The sequence below is a fragment of the Arvicola amphibius genome, chromosome 6, assembly GCF_903992535.2.
Source record: "Arvicola amphibius chromosome 6, mArvAmp1.2, whole genome shotgun sequence".
Taxonomy (NCBI): Eukaryota; Metazoa; Chordata; class Mammalia; order Rodentia; family Cricetidae; genus Arvicola; species Arvicola amphibius.
The window spans coordinates 14,638,970-14,661,219 of record NC_052052.2 but is presented as its reverse complement, the minus strand read 5'-3'; the positions used below and the strand labels follow the sequence as shown (position 1 = coordinate 14,661,219).

Sequence of the window (22,250 nt, the reverse complement as noted above, 5' to 3'; positions counted from 1 at the left end):
AAGCAGGTCTGCAGTGGTGCCACGTGTGTGCAGTGAGCCAGTCAAGCCAAACTGAAAAAGTGTAACAACAGGTATATTGAGCAAAGCAACTCCTGTGCGGGTTCTCCAGTCCCAGAGTTCGAGGCCAGAGAAGTTGAGCTCTGAGGCCAGAGTGGGAAAGTTGTATAGATTGTAGGTGAGGGGTGATGATATGTCAACCACAAGCTGAGCTTATGCTCAAATATGATCAAAAGCTGATTGTGCTTAGGCAGGGACTTGGATGGCTGGCAGCTTCAGGGAATGAGACTGTAATATCTGCCAAGAGTGCAGAACTAGGTTTTTTTTTTTTTTTTTTTTTTTTTTTTTTTTTTTTTGTGCCTTTTCTTTGTTCAGAGAGACTGAGCAGGTGAGGTTGGGAGAGGGGGCTGAGAAGGAGAGAGAACAGGGCTTCCAGGATCATGCAGGGGTAAGTCTGACGTTCCATCCAAACAGTAAGAGTGAGGACTAGCAGTCCTGAAGGGAGTGTTTTCATTTATAACAAACCTACTAGTTTATTTTCTGTAGGTTTTTTTGTTTGTTTGTTTGGTTGGATGGTTGGTTGGTTTTTTTTTTGTTCTTTGGGGGCCTGCCACCCAGCTCCTTATATGGCGACTTATTCTTTTTAAAACCTTGGTAATTCTAGGCCTTTTTTTTAAAACAGCTTTTCTATCTTAAATTATCCCATTTGTCTTAACAATGTTTTGGCCTATGGGCTTCTTATCTTTTATATCTATATATCTTTCTTTCCTTCTTACTCCATGGTTGGGTAGCTGGCCCCTGACATCATCCTCTCCTCCTTTTGTTGCTCCACATACTTTTTTTTCTGAGACTGGATTTCTCCTCCTACTTATTCTTTCTGCCTGCCAGCCTTTCACCTGCCTTGCTATTGACAGTTCAGCTCTTTATTAGACCAATCAGGTGTTTTAGACAGGCAAAGTAACACAGCTGCACAGAGTTAAACAAATGCAGCATAAAAGAACACAGCACATCTTTACATCATTAAACAAGTACCCCACAGCATAAATAAATATCACACATCTTAAACTAATATTACTCAACAGTTTGCTGGGTTTTCTTTGTTTTTTGTTTTGTTTTTTTTATTTTAGGAGGAGGCAGGATCTCATTATGAGGCCCTCTCTGGCCTAGAATTCCCTGTGTAAACCAGCCTGGCCCTAAACTTAGATAAGGATTAGGACTAAGGGCAATTGCTACCACACCCAGTGGACCCTAATAGTCCCACTCTTCACACTTGAATACGTTTGGGAGCCCTGATGACATAATGACCAAATCCTGCCCCACCCACTACACTGTTGGTTGGCAATTACGTTTCCAGCAGCAAACTTCACAGACAGGAACTACAACAATGATATGTTTCTCCTGTCTCATAGTCTCCTTCTGCCTTTATTAATGGCCCTTTTTGATACATAGAAGCTTTTGAATGTTTGTAGTCTCAAATGTTTTAACATTTCTTGTTTTGGGTTAGTTTGTTTAAGCCTGGGTCTGTGTTGCTGTGGCTGGCATTGAACTCACAGAGATACTTTGCCACCTGAGTGCTAGGATTTAAAAGGGGTTTGACAATTACACTGGGCAGTCTACGGTTTTCCTACTGGTTTGTGTTTTGGGGCTTTGCTCTGACGACCCCAATCCCCCGTCCTCTCTAAGATTGCCACAGGTATTGTCATGTATTGCAGTCCTCAGTTGTCTAGCTCTGCTGAGAATTAGCCTCCTGTCACTGCTTTGCTGCTGTCGGTAGTCACTGGAGCCACTCCCAGGTTAGGAAGTGATTGCGTGTACCATTCCATACTGCATCATGGCCATTCTTAAGAGATCTGGATTCCTTGGTAAATGGCCCCCAAAGAGAGTGGCACTATTAGGAGATATAGTCTTTTTTGAATAGATTCGGTCTTGTTGGAGGAAGTGTGTCATTGTGAAGATGGGCTTTGAGGTCTTATATAAGCTCAAGGCATGTCCAGTGAGACAGTCTATTTCCTGTGACCTGCATATTAACTTGTAGCAGTTGCTTCTTTAACACCCTATCTGCCTATGTACCACCATGATAATGAGCTAGACCTCTGAAACAGTAAGCTACACACCTCGATTAAATGTTTTCCTTTTAGCTGGGTGGTAGTGGCACACTCTCTTAATCCCAGCAGGCGACTCTATGAATTCGAGGCCAGTCTGGTCTACAGAGCTAGTTCTAGGTCAGCTAGGGCTGTTATACAGAGAAACCCTGTCTTGAAAAACAAAACAAAACACAAACAAATAAACAAACAGAAACCAAAACAACAACAACAAAAACCAACAAAAAAGTTTTTGTTTTTAAGAGTTGCTGTGGTCATGGTGTCTCTTCACAGCAAAAGAAACCCTGACTATGACACTTGGCCACCTTTGTACTTAGTCTCTATAATGTGGTGTACCATAGCATTTTGAGATTAAACCTTCATACATAGCTGAAACCAAATCTTACTGTCTTCCTCCTCACCTTATGCCTTCATAGAGTGATCCCTCCTAGCATATTGTATGTATTCAATGGCTAAGGCCTGTCAAGCTCTTTCCTCTATTTTGGTAAAACTCCCCGAGCCCTCAGCACCACCTATAATGCTTCCTTCACAGGGCAGTTTTAACTTTATGTATGTGGCCTGCTTACTCTTCCCTCCAGTTGCCCCACCATCAGTAGTCAGAATTAATTTTTTCTTTTAAAATTCTAAATATTTATTTTATATGTGTGAGTGGGTTGCCTGCATGTATGAACTTACATGCTTGTTGCCTGTGGAAGCCAAAAGAAGACACCAGATTCCCTGGGACTGAAGTTACAGACTGTGTTGACCGAGGTTTCTGTCCCACCAGGTCCCACATCCGTTTAGTCCCAAATAAACATACAGAGGCCTACATTAATTATAAACCGATTGGCCTATTAGCTCAGGCTACTTATTAACTCTTCTAACGTGTATTAGAATTATATCATAATTCTTGTCTGTGTTAGCCTCTTTTTTGGTGAGGCAATCACATCTTGCTTGCTCTGTGTCTGGCTTCCTTTCTTCTTCCCATAATTCTCGTTGCCACGCCTATACTTCCTGCATGGCTACTGGCCAATCAGCTTTTTATTAAAAATAATACAAGTGACAGGATAAAAAGATTATTGTCCCACAGCACTTGTTAGCCACCATGTCGGCCCTGGGAACAACAGAGTATTGTAACAGCTGAGCCCTTAGAGTTCGGGCTTTTGGTTGGTTGGTTGGTTGGTTGGTTGGTTGGTTGGTTGGTTGGTTGGTTGGGTTTTTCTATTACAGTCCTGGCTGTCCTGGAACTGGAGTTAGTTTTTAAATCAGAATTCTGCATTGTGTCACATTGATGGTAAAAGTCCATTCCTTTCTTTCTCGTTACCATGGAGATCAAAACCTAAACCCCAGGTATAGCTTGTAGGTCCTCCTCTTGTGTTCTGACTGGCCTGCCTCCTTCTGCTAGCTTGCTAGCACTTGCGGTTTTCCTCTTAGTCCTGTATAAACTGACTGTTCACCCATATGAACTTCCCTTCTGCCTGGAATTCCTCTTCCTGCACTTTCTCCTGTAGGCGTCCCAACACTCCCCATTCTCCTTCACCCTCCCTCTCAGCCTCACATTCCATCTCCAGATGTGGCTTCTCATACAGACCTGATTGTGTTCTCTTTATACTGTTTGGTCCTCCAGTATCACCTTGATAGCTAGGTGAATTCTGGTGATTGTTTTTGTGCTTTTTATCTTGGTATTTATTTCCTTTGACCAAATAGTGGGTACATAAATTTGTGGAGCATTAGTCTTAGTTCTGCATAGGTTCCCAGTGTTTTGTACCTAGTGAACACAGCTGTGTAATTGTGGGCAATTCTGTCTCACTTATGGAAGAAGCATATTTTCTTCCTCATGGAAGAATTTCATCATTAAATGTGCTCTTATTTTGTTATTTGACTTGGATGTTTCTCAGTGAAGTCTATATATATTTATTTTTTTGATCTATATATGTCAAATATGTGAGACATTTTATATGAGGTTTATTCTAAAGTTACTGAATGGGCTTTTAGTAAAACCAGGTAAATCTGGAAAAGATCGAATATGTGACATTGAAGTGGTATTTGATTTTGGCAGAAATGCCCTATATTTATTGCTTATTTGTACATAATTATTGGAAGTCTTATTATTATATTATTATTAGTAATAGGGTGGGCAAATGTTTTCTGCCATGGGCTGGTAGTGTCATAGGCTCATGGTGATTGAATTGAGATTATTCTAGATTAAAACTAATCTTGCTGCATTGTCTCTGGTGCTGTAGGTTGGAGCATTTCAGCAGAGAAGCAGCCATATGTGACACCAAATGTCTGCTCCAGTGCAGGGATTCATGGGCACCAACCCATATTTTCACATATTGAAGTGTTGGGTTTTTTTCTGGATTTCTTCTGCCCCAACTATTTCAAAATGTATATCTTTCATTATTATGGTGAAGTCCAGACCTGGCCATTGCACCCTGTGCCTCACGTGCTGACCCTCTGCCTGAATACTGAGAGCAGTTACCCTTTCGGGGCAGAAACAGTGGACTGTAATATAAAGAACTCAATTGTGCAAAGAAATATTGAGAACAGTTTCGGATTTCTGTTGCCTTTTATTTTCCTTTTCTGAAGCAGATTCTCACACAGCCCAGGTCTGGCCTCACACCTGTAGGTCTCTTGTTCAGCCTCCCAATGGGGTACAGGGCAGCTATATGCTGCCTTGTTGGCTACTTGCTTTGTCTAGCAAGGAAATAATTAGATGCTTTTGTCGTCATTGTCTGTTTGCTTTGTGAGACAAGATTTACAGTGCTGGGATGCTTGAATTTGTGGTAAGCCTCCTATCTCAGCATCTGTTCAGTGCTGGATTATATATATAGACTGAGCCTATACCTGGCTTAACCTGCTTTTCAGGAGTGAATTCCTCCGATATTTGGGCCCAGGCCTTCTAGTATTTGCTCCTCGGTCCCGAAGTTTAATCGTAGACTCTTAAATTCTTGTTAAGAGTAATCATCTTAGCCAGAAGTTAGAAAACAGTCATTTCCTGTGTTATTGGAAGTTTGTCTACTGCCCTCGTTTAAACTCCCCTTTCACTGTGTGTGTCACTGTGTGTTTCCTCTTATTCGTGACAACATGGATCTTAGCAAGGTTTAGCATGATAGAATTTAGCATTGGCACAGATTGTAAACCATTGAAACAATGCGGAGAGATTTGTTGCCTTAGCCCTGATCTGTACCTGTGACTTCCTAGCATCTTTCTTGTTCATATGTTCATCCAAGTCATCCTTTCTGACGTTATCATTCCCACTGATAGGGAATGGGCCTGAAGTCAGTGGCTGGGGGTCCTATGAATGCATAAGTGGATTCTTGGTGGAACTCAGTTTCTTTACATGGGTCCAGATGCTTATATTAGTGTCTCCGTATTTATGTACTTCTGATTTTTATGACTTGTTAGGTGAAGCAGTTTATGATTATTTATGGTTTGGGAAGATAGAGGAATCCTCTGTTAGGCTCATGGTGATTCAATTGAGATTATGCTAGATTAAAACTAATGAAGAATGAGTTTAAAAGCATATGCTACGTTAATATTGTCATTTTCATAATATTACCAGGTATGAAATGTTCAAGTTTAAGGTAGCATAGACCCTTTAGTGGATCTTCATTACACAGTGAACCATCAGCAGCATGTCCTCAAAGGTTGTGGGTTTACACCTTCCCAGTGGGTAGAAGTTAGCAGAAGTACTTAGCTAACTCAAGATGTCATCTCAGTTGTGTGCTCATCAGTGTGCATATGTGCACCTAAGTGTGTGTGGTATTTATTAATGCATATATTGTACATAATTGTTCAAGTTGCCATTATGTGAGTGTGTATAGATCTGAGGACAGCGTTAGGTATCTTCTCTTAATCAGTCTACTTTTTTATTTTGTTAATTTTTTCATATATTTTTATCATCTTCTTTCCCCTCCCTCAACCCCATCTTTTCTTTTCCCTTTCCACCAACTTCTTTCATGTGCTCTTGAGTGCTTGTGTGCTCACTTTCGCTCTCTTTCTCTGCAGACACACACACACACACACACACACACACACACACAACAACGACAAAAATATTGAAACAAAAAACCTGCCTGCCTGCAAATAAAATCCATTGTGTTGGTCAACTGCTCCTGGACATGAGTCTTCCTTGGAGTTTGCTCCTACAATATTTCACATAAGATCCCCTAAGCCCTGAGGGAGAAGGGGATTGATGAAGGACATCCCTTTTAGGGTTAGTGCTCTAAAATCTCTCACTCTCTGCACATGGTCCAGTTGTAGGGTCTCAGGAATGCCATTTACTATCTGCTACAAAAAGCAGCTTCTCTGATGAGGGCTGAGTGAAGGCACCCATCATGAGTATAGCAGTGTATGTTATTAGGAGTCAGTTTTGATTGCTTGTTTAGTAGAATAGTAGTATAGTAGTAGATATTCCCAAAGGACCTATGGTCTCTCTAGTCTCAGGTTCTTGGCTACTTTAGCAGTTTCAGGTATGGGTTCCATCTTACGGAATGGATCTTAAACCCAACAAGAAAGTGGTTGGGTATTTGTATAGCATTTGCTTCACTATCCACCTTTTGTTGTTGTTTTTTTTTTTTGTTTCTGTGTAACAACAGTCTTAGATGTCCTGGAACTAGCTCTATAGATCAGCCTAGCCTCAAACTCACAGAGATCCATCTGCCTCTGCCTCCTAAATGCTGGGATTAATTAAGGCATGTGCTGCCATGCCCGAGTTCTCTTATTTTATTTTTATTTTAATTTGTTTTGAAACATGGTTTCATTGTACCTGTAGCTCATGGATTAGGTAAGGCTGAACAGTCAGTGAACTTTGAACTATCCACCAGTGGCACCAGCCCCTCCCATCATCACCACCTGAGATTATAAGAATGCTTTCTAGTGCTTTTATTACATGGGCTTTGAGGATTGAACCTTGTAAGATGTCTTCCTCCACCTCATTGTTTGGTGGCTTAGTCTGTCACTGAACCATTTAGCCAGACTCCTGAGATCTTGTTTCCTCTACCTTGCCACCCTCTTCCCCTGAGGTTACAGGTGTATGCCCCCACATCCAGGCTTTACACAAGTAATCAGGTCTTTATGTTTATGTGACAGACAACTTTAGTTTCTCTATCTTCCTTTCTTAGGATGCTTGTTTCTAGATCTGTTAGGGGTTAGCATGCTTGCCCATGCTGGAGACCTGGGATGCTATGGCACAATGAGAGTGTATATACACCTATCTGGAAGTTGAGACGTGGACTGCCTGAGTTCAGGACTTTAGAACCAACCTCGGCAATATACCAAGAGTTTGTTTCCAATTAGTGAATAGTAGTTGCTCCATTCATACTGTTTTAAAGTCCTTAGTCACAGAGTTCTTTGTGCTAGAGAGATTTATTGTTCACTGTCTTGAGCTGTTTACTCCTATTTTGTTAAGTTGGGTTTTAGTTCCTGATCTTCAGGGCAGTTGAAGTAGTGGGACACATTGTGCAAAACTTTCTTCTCTTTGTAGTAAGTTGCTTAATAAGCACTAAATAACTTGTTGTCTTTCCTTTTCTCCTTATCTGCTTTTAGCCCATAGAATTGAACAAAATCAACATTTTTAGTTTTGGTTTTGAGGCCTTCCTAATTTCTTATTTAACACATGTTTTCCCTGAAAATAACAATTCCGGACAATTGTGGTAGTTGGCATTTGTTTCTCTTTAGTTCAAAATAAAAATAGTGACTTTATCTTTCAATATAATTTTTGTAGCCCTCATTGATAAATAATTGTGCAGTGTGAACACTTTCATGATCTAATACATGTGCAAAATTGTAGCATCATCTCCTTATGTTTTCCCCTTGCACATATAGCTGTATGTAGACAGTATCATCATTTGTTACCTATTTTAAACAATGTTTTCCATTTATAGTTCCTTTAGAAAGCTTAAGGCAGACATTGAACTGAAAATATTTTTTACTAGCCCTCACATTTGAGTGTTCCTGTTGCCTTAAACATCCTCCTATCTTAATCACCCGCACTGCTCCCTTCTCACATAGAGCAGTGCGGGGCTTCTGTGGTCGTCCTTGTAGAATTCAGTACATGATACTGAGCTGTCAGAAATGGGCCTTAGCTCTCCAAGGAGAGACACTGCTTTCTTTTGTGGCTTTCGTGTGACCCTCAGGCCCCAATGGGGTACAGATAAATGTGTCTGTTCCCTCTAAGTTGCACAATGACTGTAGCTTCCTCGACTTGCTTGCTCCAATTTTGATAGGCGTTTTTTAGTCCCAGAGAATGGCCTAGTGCAAAATGAGAGTATCTCATCATCCTGAGAAGCCAGAGACTTTACTTGGGTTTCAGATCTTTGAAGCATCTCCAAAGCTGCGGCTATTGCGAAGGTGGAAGTGCCTTGAGCTGCCTCAGTGGTATTGATAGTATTCGTGACCTTTTCCACGTTGTTCGAGTTACTGGGTTTAAAAGTCTTCATGGTCTCGGTTTGCCCTGCTTTGGGCAGATGAAGTGAAGCTTACCAAAACTTTTAGTCTGGGAGGCCATTAAGATCTGTTTCACTGTGGCATCCTGTTCCATTGGCAGCCATTACTACTAGAAGTCAGCGAGTGCTTGAAAGGAACCCTGGAGTGGATGTGTGGATGCCTGTGCTGTCTGCTCTTGCTGTGGTTAATAGTAATCATCTCTTTTCCTCCCCTCCCTGCCGCCTCTGCCCTTCTTGCCCTTGCTTTTATTTAATTGCCCTGTGTTACCTCCCCACCCTGTTTTTCTTTTAATTTTGTGACCTCTTCCTCTCTGTGTCTCCCCTCCTTGCTTGAGTTCCATGTTGCTGGTTTTTATGTTCACGCGCTCATTATCACCCTTTTTTGTACTTCAAATCCCAGCAGCTGCCCAGCCAGGTCCCCGAGCACAGCCCTGTGGTATATGGGACTGTGGAGAGCGCTCATCTTGCTGCCAGCACCCCTGTCACTGCAGCTAGCGACCAGAAGCAAGGTTTGTGTATGACTGTTTCCTCCCTTTATCTTTAGTCTCTTTTATTAAGTATATTGATCTCGGTATTCTATCAGATACCTGAGAATTACTCAGATGCCTGCTCAGTACCAAATCTAAGATGGAAACTATATTTCTAGGAAACTAGGGGAAAGGATCTTACGTTTCACCTGCCTTGCTCTTGGTATCTGTGTGTTAGTAAATGCTTATCTGCATTCAACTGTGGTTTGCTTTAAAAAAAAAAAAAAAAAAAAAACAAAGTTTGTGTGGGGAGATTATTTAAAGCATATCTCTCTCTCTATATATATATATTACTTTACAAGAATAGCACAGGTTCATATTTTCACCATTTTTAGGGGATGTTGCTATTTCTTATAGAAGATAACATATCTCTAGGGCACCAGACCCAATTAGAGAATAAGCAGTTGGAGCTCTGGAAGCAGACACAGGCAGCTGTGATGTCCTGCTGAAGCCTCTCACCTGCATTTTCCACTTTCTTCACTGGTGGGTAAAACTCCCACCTGCTTGGTAAATGATAGCCATTGTTGCTGATGCAGGAACCCTACTGTGGCGCTATAAGCAGGAGCTGCCAGCTGTTTGTTAAGAACAGATATAATACTTTTTGGGATAGAAACATGAACGTTAAAGAAAATTTTGTCTAGAAAGTGCAGTCTTCTCCTTCCTGAGAAATAGATTTTAGCTGTACCTTTGATTTTTTTTTTAAAACATAATTGTTTAAAAGATGCTTGGGATGGTCCTTAAGATAAAAATATTTTAACAGGAGCTAGAGGTTAAGAGCACTGGTTGCTCTTCCACAGGACTTGAGTTCAATTCCCAGCAACCACATGGTAACTTACAAACATTTGTAATGAGATCTGGTGCCCTCTTCTGGAATACAGGCATATATACAGGCAGAACAGTGTATACATAATAAATAAATAAATCTTAAAAAAAAAGAAATATTTCAACAAATATTTTTAATTTTAGCATGATTCCATTTTTTAAAAGAGGGTTTGTTTCACAAATTAATTACACAAAAGTTTGAAAAGTGGACTTTTAAATTGATCTAATTTGTGGTGTTTTTTTTTTTCCCGTTTGTTGGTGGGTTTATTTAAGTAGTCTTCACACTGTAGCTTGGGCTAGCCTAGAACTTGCTCTGTAGTGCAAGCTGCCTTTAAACCCTGAGTCTCCTGCCTCAGGCTTCTGAGTGCTAGGATAGGCACCTCTCCAGTTCAGAGTTTGTCAACAAGATGAAAAGATAATGTGAAATACAAGACACAGCACACGCCCATGAGTATTGACAAGTGCCATTAAAATTTTCTTAAGATTTTAACCCAAAAGATAAGAAATAAACTCTTAGGTGGCATGCTTCGGAAGGCTGTCGCATATATCACTGGCAGAACTATATAAGGCTCGTGGGAGCTTGATGCTGAATTTTAGCATAGGCTGTTGTTAGTCGGGGGAAACTATTTTTTTGTCTCAAAAACTTGAGACAGGGTCTGTTTGAAGCTCAGATTGTTTGGGAACGAGATATAATCCAAACTGATGTCAGACTGTGGTCCTGCTGCCTCTAGGGTGCTGGGATTTTGTAGCTGTGTGCTGCCGCAGCTGGCTGCAAAACACTGGAAGCAGATATCTTGCTTGATTTTTTTTTTTTTTACACTTAGTAGCAGTTACTTTTTAGGAGATTTTCTTTAAAATTTTAGTGCACTCTCATACAAATGTAATCTATTCTTTTTAGAATTATGCTGGCCAAATTAAGCATTCCATGCACAAGTCTGTTAAATACATCTTCCTTGCATACTTCGACTTCAGGAAAGTGTTTGGTAGCATTTGGAGGAAAGGACTTTGGGAAGCAATGAGATTCTATAGGTACCCAGAGACAATTATAAGAATACTAGAAAATGCCTATAAAGATACCTTTGCATCCATCAAAGTCTGGAGAACCAAGTGATCAGTTTAAGACAATCGTAGGAGTGTTGCAGGGATTCGCTTTAATATATTCCTGGAAATAATAATAGCAGGAATTAATAATAGCCCAAGAGAATGAGGAGACAGATGTGCAAATCAATAACTCACATTTCTCTGACGATACAGCTCTATTTGCTGAAAGTCCAAATAAGCTGCAGGCCAAGGTAAATAGAGTAGTGGAAGTAAGTTAAAACCTTGTATGAAAGTAAACATTGAGAAGATTGAGATACAACCTACATGGGAAGGGCACGCAAGGATTTTAACATTGTAATAAAGAATCAGAACCTCAAGCAAACAGTCAGCTTTGTCTATCTGGGAGGAAACTATTTCAAATGTTAAGAGACGGTTAGGGGTAGGGAGGGCTGCATTCCAGGCACTAGAAAAGGTTTGGTCAGCAAGAGACATAAGAACAACAAAATTACAAGAATATGAGACACTTGTCTTGAGCTGCCTTCTTTACAACTCCGAAACCTGGACAAAGAAACGCTCCTCAGACAGCACCTGAATGTGCTTGAGATGGCATGTCTTGGGGATTCTAGGCATCACATGGAGATAGGCTATGCAATGATGACATTAAGTAACATCTCCATCTATAGAAGGAAGGAACTCCAACGGCGCTTGAGGTGAAGATTGCACTGCTTGGAGGAGTGCACAGGATAAGATAAAGAGGAAGGCCCAAAAAACACCGTATAGATAGCATAAAAAAAAAGAATGTGGAACAAGTGGAGAACCTCCAGAAACGGGCTGCCCGTGCATGTTTAAGCATTGCAGGGGCATAAATAATGATGATGCTTATTTCGTCCACAGCTGTGCTCAGTTATAAACCATCCTCAGCACGCTGAATGATGATCATCTGGACCTTTCTAGAATCAGCATTACGTGTAGTTGTTCAAGGAAAAGGAATGCTAAGTTTTAAAAAAAATACATGTTTTTTGACATTTTCAAGAAGGAAAGATGTAGAATCCCCTCAGGTTTTGTGTTTTGTTTTTCTTTGTTTTGTTTGCTTAGAGGAAATTTGAATTAAATTAAATAAAAGCTCTTTGATCTGACATGATATAGATATGGGTGGATTGGCAAATGTTTGAGACTGCCCTGAAAGTCACAGAGATCCAGCCTGCCTCTGCCTCCCAAGTGCTGGAATTAATAAAGGCGTGTGCCACCACGACCTGGTGATTATACTTTTTTTTTTTTCTCATGGTTTATTTTTTTTATATTTAAAAATTTCCATCTCCTTCCCTCCTCCTCCCCCCTCCCTCCCCTCCTCCTCCCCCTTCCCTCCCCTCCTTCTCCCCCTTCCCTCCCCTCCTCTCCACTCATACCTCCCCTCCCTCCCTCTCAAGGCCAAGGAGCCATCAGGGTTCCCCACTCTATGCTAAGACCAAGGTCCTCCCAACTCCCCAATGCTTTTCAAACTATAATTCTTTCTAGGAGAAGGAAGTATGGAGGAATGCACTCATTTACTTAAAAGAGTTGTCAGTCCAGTGTGTGGACACACCGCTTTGGGCAGAAGCAGGCAGATCTCTGCCTCGGAGGCCGACCTTTTCTGCACACGAGGTCCCAGGCTTGGGGCTGCACAGGGGACTGCATAGTCACTCTTCTCCCTGACCTGGCTGTGTGCTGTACCCACGGGTGGCTTTCGTCTCACCAGTGAACATGCCATTACTGAGGGTTTGCACTGGGTAACAGAATGTCCCTCCTGCTTGAGCCATCTAACTGCTTTTATTTTTCATGAGCCTTTCCACCCTGCTTGGAAAAATGTGGGCTTTTCAAATCAAACTTAAACTATTTGCTAGTCAAAGAGTTGTCTCTATCCTGGAAGGTGCTTTTAAGAAATGAAGAACAATGTATGCAGGCGGTTTAACTCAGTTTCTGCTAGGTGCTTAATAAATGCCAATAGCCATTAGTAATCTGGTCTCTCAGAATTCTTTTACATGAGCAGCTGAATGGCTAACAAGTCAAATGTTACAGACAGATGTACTATTTCCCTTTTGTTTAGCATTTTATAAAGATAAACAATAGTTTGCATTTGTTTCTAAAGAGAAAAACTATTAAATGCATTAAGGTATTTATCAGTGTTTCTCTCTCACAGTACACATAGCTAGGGCACTTTCTGTTTCCTGAGGGAGATGCTTCCTTTAGTCAGGTGTGTTGAAACAAGGGTACAACAGTCTCTACAGTCAGTCGAAATGATTTTTGGAGACATTCCCTCTGTATTCAGAAACTGTATGCACTTACCCAGCTGTTAGCTCTGTTGGGCTCTGTTAGCATTCAGGACAGGTCTGTCCCTCAGGTGGAGGATGCTTGCCATTCTTGGTCTCTTCCTAATAAACGACCATGGCACCTTTTTAGCAATCACAAAATAGGAGTTACTCAGGGCTGTAATAAATGTATATCTGTTAAACAAGATGCACAGAGAGCACACACATATATAATGAATGCTTATGGTTCTCATGTATTTTTGGTTTCTGCCCTGACAGCTTAATCTGAGAGATTCGACAGTGAGCACTTACTGCTCTTACTTTACAATTATGAGAAAACGCTGACTCTTATAGATGCCTTAGCTTCCATGCCCGTCACTTAAGTGAATTCCAAAGCTGTGAATGCATTGACCTTAGCTTGGTCTTATGTTCCATTTTGATATGGGTAGCCATGGTTTCATTCACAGACATCAATGCCATGTAGTCATGTTTGGGATACAAGCATTGAAAGGAAAGTCTCCTAGCCTTCTCTTAGAAGAGAGCTGGAAGTTTAAGGAAGCCCACTCAGCAATGTCAGAGAGCAGCTCTCCCTTTGATTCTCAAGTCATTCCCTTGGAATGAGATAAGTCACGTTGGTTAGCACTCTTTTGTTTTACTTGTGGTACCTTTATGATTTTCATTTCCTACTTTCTTGATCTTACTTTTATCTGTACACAGATTGTTTTTTCCATAATATTTCCCACATAGAGATATCCAGTGTTCTTTTTCTCAGATTGATTTATGTGATCATTAACTTTGGTTCTCTTTGGTTCTTTGGAACTGCTTACTTAAACAATTGATTCTGTTTCCACACCTCTGTTCTTTTGGTTAGAAGCTGTTTTGAGAAATGGAAGTGAGTTTTGAAACTATCTTCCATGTTCAGGTGCTTGATGTTATTGGTCATTAAAATGGAGTTTATAACAAGTTTCTAATTATTTGTCTTTAAATTTAAATTTAAATTAAAGTTTTGTGCTTTTAATAGCCACAGGGAATAAAATATAGAAGAGATAAAAGTTTTACTGTAAAAGGTGGTTGAACTTGGCTGGATATTGTGGCACATGCCTGTAATCCCAGCATTTCATAGGCAAGAGGATTATGAGCACAGGGTACTCAAGTAAGACTGTGTCACAATGGTAAAGATTGTACTTTAGTTTTCATGAGACTTCCCTGTGTGCTCATTTGTGACTCATCATTTGGGGACCTGATTTCCTCTCTTCCTTGAAAATAAGTGTCATGTGACCTGGAGACGAAGCACTAGTAAGTGTGGCTAGAAACAAACAGGACAGTATTTTTGGAGTCTAATATTTTAGTCTCTGTTTTGCTGCCCGTGAACTTGGTCTAAGGTGGTACTATGTCGTCTGTGATTTAAAGTTATTCTTAAAATTCTTTATTTCTTTTTCCTCAGAAGAAAAACCAAAACCAGATCCAGTGTTCCAGTCTCCTTCCACAGTCCTTCGGCTTGTCCTTAGTGGGGAGAAGAAAGAGCAAGCAGGCCAAGTGCCTGAGACTACTGCAGGAGGGCCTACCCCAGAGCCTCCTCGGATTTCATCACCTGCCACCCTTCCTCCGCTTCCTTCCCCCACTTCTGCTGCCCTGAGCAACCAGCCACTATTCACTACTGTTCTCCAGGACAAATGTGAACACCCTCCCTCAAAAGAAGATGCACTTCCTGTACTCAGTCCCACATCTTGCACAGCTACATCAGCCCCTTCACTAATAGATGACAGAGATATATGCAAGAACCCCTGTAGTGTAGCACCTCACAATATTGAGCTGATTTCTAGTACTAATCTAATTAATGAAATGAATGGAGTTGGTGAAAAATTGCCAGCCAAGGAAAGCATTGTGGACATGGTAAAACAGGAAGTGCTGCCATTGACTCTTGAATTGGAGATTCTGCAATATCCCCAGGAAGAAATGAAAGTGGAGTGTACCCCAACTCCTGTTACCCCTTCCATGCTGCCTTCCTTTTCACCAGCTCCTCCAACTCCCCCAACTTCTCCTCCTTGCACTCCTGTCATTTCTGCCTGCTCTGCTCGTTCTCCTGTTGCTGCCACTGTGGTCCAGAGAGTCGCTGAAGAGGGAGAGAGTGTAAGAACTTGCCTTGGCGAGGATGGAAATGAGACTCTGAACAAAACGGAGGCAAAAGTAGTTGGGAAAACAGAAGAGATTGTGGATTCTCAGAACTTAAATTCAAGAAGGAGCCCTGCCCCAGGTAAGTCGTTCTGCCCTTAATGATTTTATGCTTGCTGACCATGAAGAAGTGGCAATGATGGAGTTATTTTTTAATTGGCTACTTTCCTTGACTTCCAGAAACATCGAATGAATGCAGAAATTCCTAGTCTGATTTCTTCAGTGGTGTGCTTGTTTTTTAGTACAGCCTGCAAAAGAGTTACTCCATTGTCTAAAAATGTAAATGTGAATTCCCAAATACACTAATTGCCTCCAAGGTATTTGTCTCTGTACGTGTTGAGTTGGTGTTGAGCTCATCTCCTCAGAGTTTCGTTCTGTTACTGTGAAGCTGGCATGGGAACCAGCGTGGTCTGTAGCTCCCAATCCCGTCATCTCGACCGGTTCACAACTAAATGTCTGCCGTGAAGAGCTGTGGAGGGAAAGAGCCCTCAGGACATCACAGGTTACAGCTGCTCGGGACGAAGAAAGCAGCTCTGTTCGTTAGATACTTGAATCTTTCACTTTTTCTTTTCTAAGTTCCACTGGCTTTGAGTGATAGTGTATACCTGTACTCCTAGCACTCGGGAATGGGGCAGGAGGGTCCGGTCACCCTCGAACTTGAGGCTACCCTCTCTACAAAGTGACTTCTGGCCTATCAGGACTATATACCACTCCTGTCTTACCTTCAAGTTTTTCTATATTCTTTTGTATTCTGAAACTCTTACAGTCTTCACCAACTCTTACCTAGGTCTGATGATTGGATTTCATTTTTATCAATTAAAAAATGTTAAGATTACTTTATAAGGTTTGCCTGCATGTATGTATGTGTAACACGTGCATGCGTGTGATGAGATGATGTCAACGAGTTACAGATGGTTGTGAACTGCCGTGTAGGTGCAGCCAGTCCTCCTTACCACTGAGACATTTCTCCAGCCTGAAATTTTTATCAAGCACCAAAGGTTCCCTGGCACTTCCCACTTCACTGTGCAGTGGCAGCTCAGAATGTCTAAGTGCACAATCATCCTCTGCAGCACTGCCCTAGGCTGTGTGGTTTGTGCTCTGTGCACTCGGCAGTAGAACCACTTTCATTAGAACATTGGGTTCATATGGGCAATGAGTATGCCCTGTGGTTGATAGGCACTTCTTTTAAATATCAGCAATTCCCAGTGCCGAAAAGTCAGGTGTCACTTGGTTTGTCCTGACTGTTTAATAGATAAACTTGGTAAAAGTAGACCTTGTACTTACTTCGTTGCAATGTTCCAGGTGGGGGTCCTGGGTGCATCAGGATGCTGCAGTTCTGCATAATTGGGGTTAAAGAATGACTGCCCATATAAAGTGAGAATTTATATGTTCCAGAGAGAATTACATGTGTCAGAGAGTAGCCAGATTGAACTTGATTATCAGACCCTTTGCTAATTGGGTATTCCTTTGTGGTCTTGGGAATCTTTATGCTGGCTTTTGGCTTTTTGAGACAGTGTCTCATGAAGCCCAAACTGCCCTCAGACTTATTGTGTAACTGATGATGACTTTAAACTCCTGATCCTCCTGCCACGGATACATTGCTAACATACCTTCTTCCAGACAGTCTGATATAATTTCCCTGCCTTTAAATGATGCCCAGCTTTCCACTGCTGTCTTCACCCTGCACAGAAGCCACAGCACTTTCTAAGGGTTTTAAAACACAAACTTGTTTCCTTTAGTGTACATCTTTTGTCATTGTTTTCTTAGTAACTTTAAAAACTTTAGTTCTTGTACAAGAATAGGAATTATGAAAGAAAATTCAGGGTTACTTCATGTCCTTTAAATCTTTAATGCTGGATAGAAGCCAATGTGGTGATGCATGCTTGTAAGGCCAGCAGTCAGGAGACCAACACAAGGAGGTGTTGCAAGTCAGAGCCCCCATCTTGGGCCACATAGCAAGTTCTAGGTCAGTCAGGGCTACTCCATAGCAAGAACCAAGGCCTTGCCTCAAAGAAAACAAAACAAGAAGTGGTTAGGCATAGTCTCATGGAGACAATACTTTTTTTTTTTTTGACTCTTTTTACAGATACTTGGCTGATACCTTAAACTATATTCCAGGGTGTTGCGGAAAACACTGTGTAGCTCAGCTGGCTTCTAACTCACACAGATGTTCCTGACCAGGATTCCAGTGTGGTCTCCACACCTTCTAATGGATCCTTTCAGTCATTGCCATGGCACTTGTCATTGAGCGCCAAATGATCTATAATGGAGTCACAAGTTGTCTGGCAGTTACTCCTTCTCTTTCATAATTTCATTTGAATCCCTAATCATTTTGTGTTTGCTGTTAATGCAGTTGCTGCTTTTTCCTTTCTTATGTAGGTACGATCATTGAGTCTAATCTGTATGTGATAAGATGTACAGTCTCATGAATTCTGACGATCTTGTAATGCTACAGTCATGTGTATTAACCACTGGCCTCTTTCTTGTCTGATAAACTCTGAGCCTCCTGGGTTTTACTCAATGGTTCTCTGACTTACCACTCTTCTCAGACCTCTCAGGTATCATCTACACAAATGGATCATGGCTCCGGAACCTGGAGATATTCATGGTGAAAGACCATTTGTGAGGCTTCTTGGCCACAGTTTCTGTTGCCTTGACAAACCTCACAGCCAAAAGCAGTGCAGGTTTCTGTTATCTTAGAGTTTGGAGTACATCATCCAGGGAAGTCAGGACAGGAATACGCAGGCAGGAGCTGATGCAGAGTTCATGGAGGAAAGCTACCCCTGGCTTGCTCAGTCAGTTTTCTTATGTAGCCCGGGACCACCTGTCTACTACTAGGCTCTCCCACAACCATCATCAACCAAGAAAACGTCCCACAGACTGACTCCCTCTTCTCAAAACATCTCAGCTTTTGTCAGGTTGATGTAAAACTAGCCAGCACATAAAGTTGAACCTGTTATTTTGTGTGTAGTATATGATTAAATACAGCTTCTCTTGGTTTTGGTTAAACTTCAGCAGTAATGTGTGAAGGTAAATAACAGAAACACCAGAGCCATAGCCTTTCTCATTCCTGTGCCCTAAGTTTGTGTTTCTTCATTCAGAAAATTGTTACAGTAACGTGTGTTGACAGAGGTTTCTGTCCCACCCAGTCCTGTAGCCATTTGTCCCAATGAATTACACAGAGGTCTACTACACTAATTATAAACTTGTTGGCCTCTTAGCTCAGGCTTCTTATTAACTAATTCTTACATCTTAAATTGGCCCATTATTCTTGTCTATGTTAGCCTGTAGAAGGAGCTGCAGGCTGCTTCCCACTGCCCTGCTCCTGTCTACCGGCCAGCTTTACCCAAATAATTACACGGAAACTGTATTCATTTAAACACTACCTGGCTCATTAGTTCTAGCCTCTTATTTGCTAACTGTCACATCTTGATTAACCCATTTCTAATAATCTATGTAGCACCACGAAGTGGTGGCTTACTGGGAAAATTCTAACCTGCGTCCATCTCGGAGAGGAGAGCTGTGGCATCTGCCTCACTGCCTTCTTCGAAGAACTCCCAGCATTCTGTTCTGTCTTCCCCGCCTACCTATGTTCTGACCTATCAGGCCAAGCAGTTTTCTTTATTAATTAACCAATGAAAGCAACAGATAAAAGACCCACCTACATCATTAGCTACATGGCTTGGTACCTTTATCAGTAGGTGTTCTCATCTTGCTTCCTCTGTGTCTGCAGACTGAGCTTTTTCTCTTCCCAGAATTCTGTTCTCATTGCCCTATCTCTGTTTCCTGCCCGGTCGCCTGGATTATGCTTCCTGCCTGGCTACTGGCCAATTAGCGTTTTATTAAAATACAAGTGACATCTTTACTAAGTACAAGACCATTGTCCCACAGCAAAAGTGTGTTACTTCTCAGTGTATGCCTGCTGAGCAGTCTGTCAGTTATTTGATAGTGCCTCAGTGACATCATACAAAACAAGTGAAATTGATACTTTTTCGGGAAAAAAAATTGGAAACAAGACACTGAGACACTTTGTACCGTTGGCTGGCTTGATACTACTGTGTAGGCCAAACTGGCTTTGAACTCACAGAGATCTGCCTGCCTCTGCCTCCTAAGTGCTTTGATCAAAGCTGTGTGCACTACCAGGACCAGTACTGAAAAATCTTGCAACATCATCTAGGATATTCCCTATGGAGATGTGACTTTGATTAAAGATTTTTGTACACATTATGTCATTTTAACATTACAATAAGCATATTAAGCTGCATCTGCTCTGCTTCAGAAGAAAACAGACCTTTGAAAATGTTTTCATTTTCATGAAACATGCTTTCATATCCAGAACAAAGTGGAGTACTTGTCAGGAGTTGAGAAAGCGAACAGTTGGACAGGAACTCTAATGTCTTAGGGGAGCAATGGCTTGGCAATTTGGGAAATAGGTTGCTACAGTTACGTCATTATTGACTACCTCAAGTACAGCCCCAGATTTTATGGTTCCCAAACAATTCTTACTGGTACTAGTTCCATCTCTCTAAGTCTGAGAGCCTTGTTTTGAGGTAGCTGCTGAGTATTCTAAACCCACCAACACTCAGTGACAGTCACAAATGAGGATCCTGGATGGGCCAGGAAAGCAGCCTTGGAAGTGGTCCTTGTGCTCAAACCCAGAAAGGCAGTGTTTGGAGAAGTAATGTATGCCCAGCTTCCTGTGCATGCAACGGGTCCTTGTGTCATTTTGCTTTTGTTGAGCCATTTTCTTTTGAGCCAGCTCCCTCTTCAGCCTTTATTACTTTCTATGTATGCATCTGTTCATCATCCATGCATTTAACATATCTTCCTTAAAGTATGTTATTGTATTCCTCTGTGACTGAGAACCTGTGTCCAAACTTCTCTTTTCCCACTTTTTTCTTCTCAGACATCTTGAAATGTATTTTCGCAGAAAAATCTTCCATATAAAATATGCCAGAGCCTCAAGGATGTTAATAACCAAGTTGCCTACCTTCCACTCAACTATTTTGTATAATTGGTTTCACATGTATATATTTTTAGTTATATGTGTGTGTACATACATAACTTTTATATTTTATTATATTTGATTTATATATTTAATTTAGAGTGAATAGGAGAGAGAGGTCACGGGACAACTTTCCATGAGTTCTCTCCTATCACAATGGGTTCAGGGGCTCAAGCTCAAAGGCAGCAGGCTTCACTGCAAGCCCCTCAGGTCAAATTTTCATATAAATGGATTGCAGAAAATGTTTACTTTCTTAGATTCATAATTTAATACTGTTGGTTTAAGAATCATTTGAGCAGCTTTAATTGCAGTAAGTGGTGCTGACATTCTCTGCATGTCTAGTGATGGAGCACAGGCCTCTTGACAACTGTCGGCACGTGTGTTCTTGTTGTTAGGTGCTGGGATGGTCCTGGAGTCCTGTGTATGTAGTCATGTGCTTTCCTCCCGAGTAGTGCCTCCAGCCCCGGTGTTTATTTTTAAATAAGTTAGAATACCTATTTGGTTACGTCTTCGTACCCACAATTTAGAGCAGGGGGGAAAAATACTCAAATTTTGTATTGTCACAAAATGCCAAGAATTCTGGTGGCCTGACTATGACCATTATTAAATCCTCACTCATGTCACTTTATAGTATATCTGGGACTAAGTTGAGTAATAACCTCATTTTAATTTTTTAGGTGATTTTCATTTGTATGTAACACAATTTCTGACCTTTGACCTCCAGAAGAGACTGGTGTTCCTTTCCTCTGAGTGGTTTTCTGTAGAGACAAGTGTGTAAATTCCAGGAAGGACAAGGTGAAGAGTTACGGGAGTGGTAGCCTCCACTGGGGTGTGTTGGGCTTGTGAAGTTTCGTTTGACTGAAGGTCCTCGCAGCTTCCACGTTGTAGGCCCCAGGACATAGATGAGCAAATGGGACATTTTTCCATGTTCCCAGGAACCCTCTCATTCAGAGATGAAGAGCATTGTAGAGGGAAAGCTTTTTTTTTTTGTTTTGTTTTGGAACCTCTTCTCTGAGTTATAAATTGATGCTGTCAAGATCCATATATCTACATCTGTACTAGATTTACCTTAAGCTGCAGTCAGTTTGATGATGGTAAAGAAACACAAAAGTACTTAGTCGAAGAATCTGTGAAGTCTGTAATAATATGTAGACTTTGCCAAAGGTCTTGCTGCTGTGATCTGTGTTCTCACTGGTGACAGAATTGCTCCGTGGGCTGCTCATTGCTAAGTGTGCTGGAGCAAACTGTTCATTTGCTTAATGATTTGACATACTTGCCATCAGCCAGCAGACAAAACATATTCCTCACTCTGTTCTCCTTTGCTGCATTCCCTGTCCCACCTTCTACAAGTTACAGAGGTGAAGGGACGAAGTGCAGCGGGAATTCTAAGGAACTTTCACAGCAACAAAGCAAAGTTGTGAGATACATAGGAAGGACAAGGGTTTGTAGTTAAAACCTTTGGGCTTCCTTTCCCATGCCATCTTTTACTTCCTAGGTTGTTCTCTGTGTAATATAGTTTCCTTGCTCTAAAACTGCGCTGAAACAAATTCTAGCTGGGTGGCACAAAGACTTAAGCAGCCACTGTCCTAGATATGCTTTTGATTGTTGGTTTATTTGTTACTGCATCTTCAGTAAGCATCTGTATTAGATGTGATCAATAAAATAAATCCTTTTCCATTAAAATGCTTAAATTCATATGATACACTTAACCAACACGAAGAATAGCAAGGACACAATGAAGTGTGGCGAACATTTTGGCACAATAGAGCAGAAAATGGATCTGATATCCAAATAGAATCTAAGTTTTTAGCTTATGTGAAGGGTCTTGAAGAGGGGTCCTAAGTCAAGTACCTTGGTGGTTTCACTTTTGT

General features: G+C 41.2%; 1 protein-coding gene across 1 annotated transcript in view; it reads left to right on the top strand.

Moving 5' to 3' along the window:
- The window catches only part of Eif4g3 (eukaryotic translation initiation factor 4 gamma 3), a 239,637-nt gene that overhangs the window by 136,494 nt on the left and 80,893 nt on the right, over positions 1-22,250 (top strand). Inside the window, 2 exon segments of the mRNA XM_042055219.1 lie at positions 8,928-9,036; positions 14,647-15,456. Coding sequence (XP_041911153.1) covers positions 8,928-9,036; positions 14,647-15,456 — 919 coding nt within the window.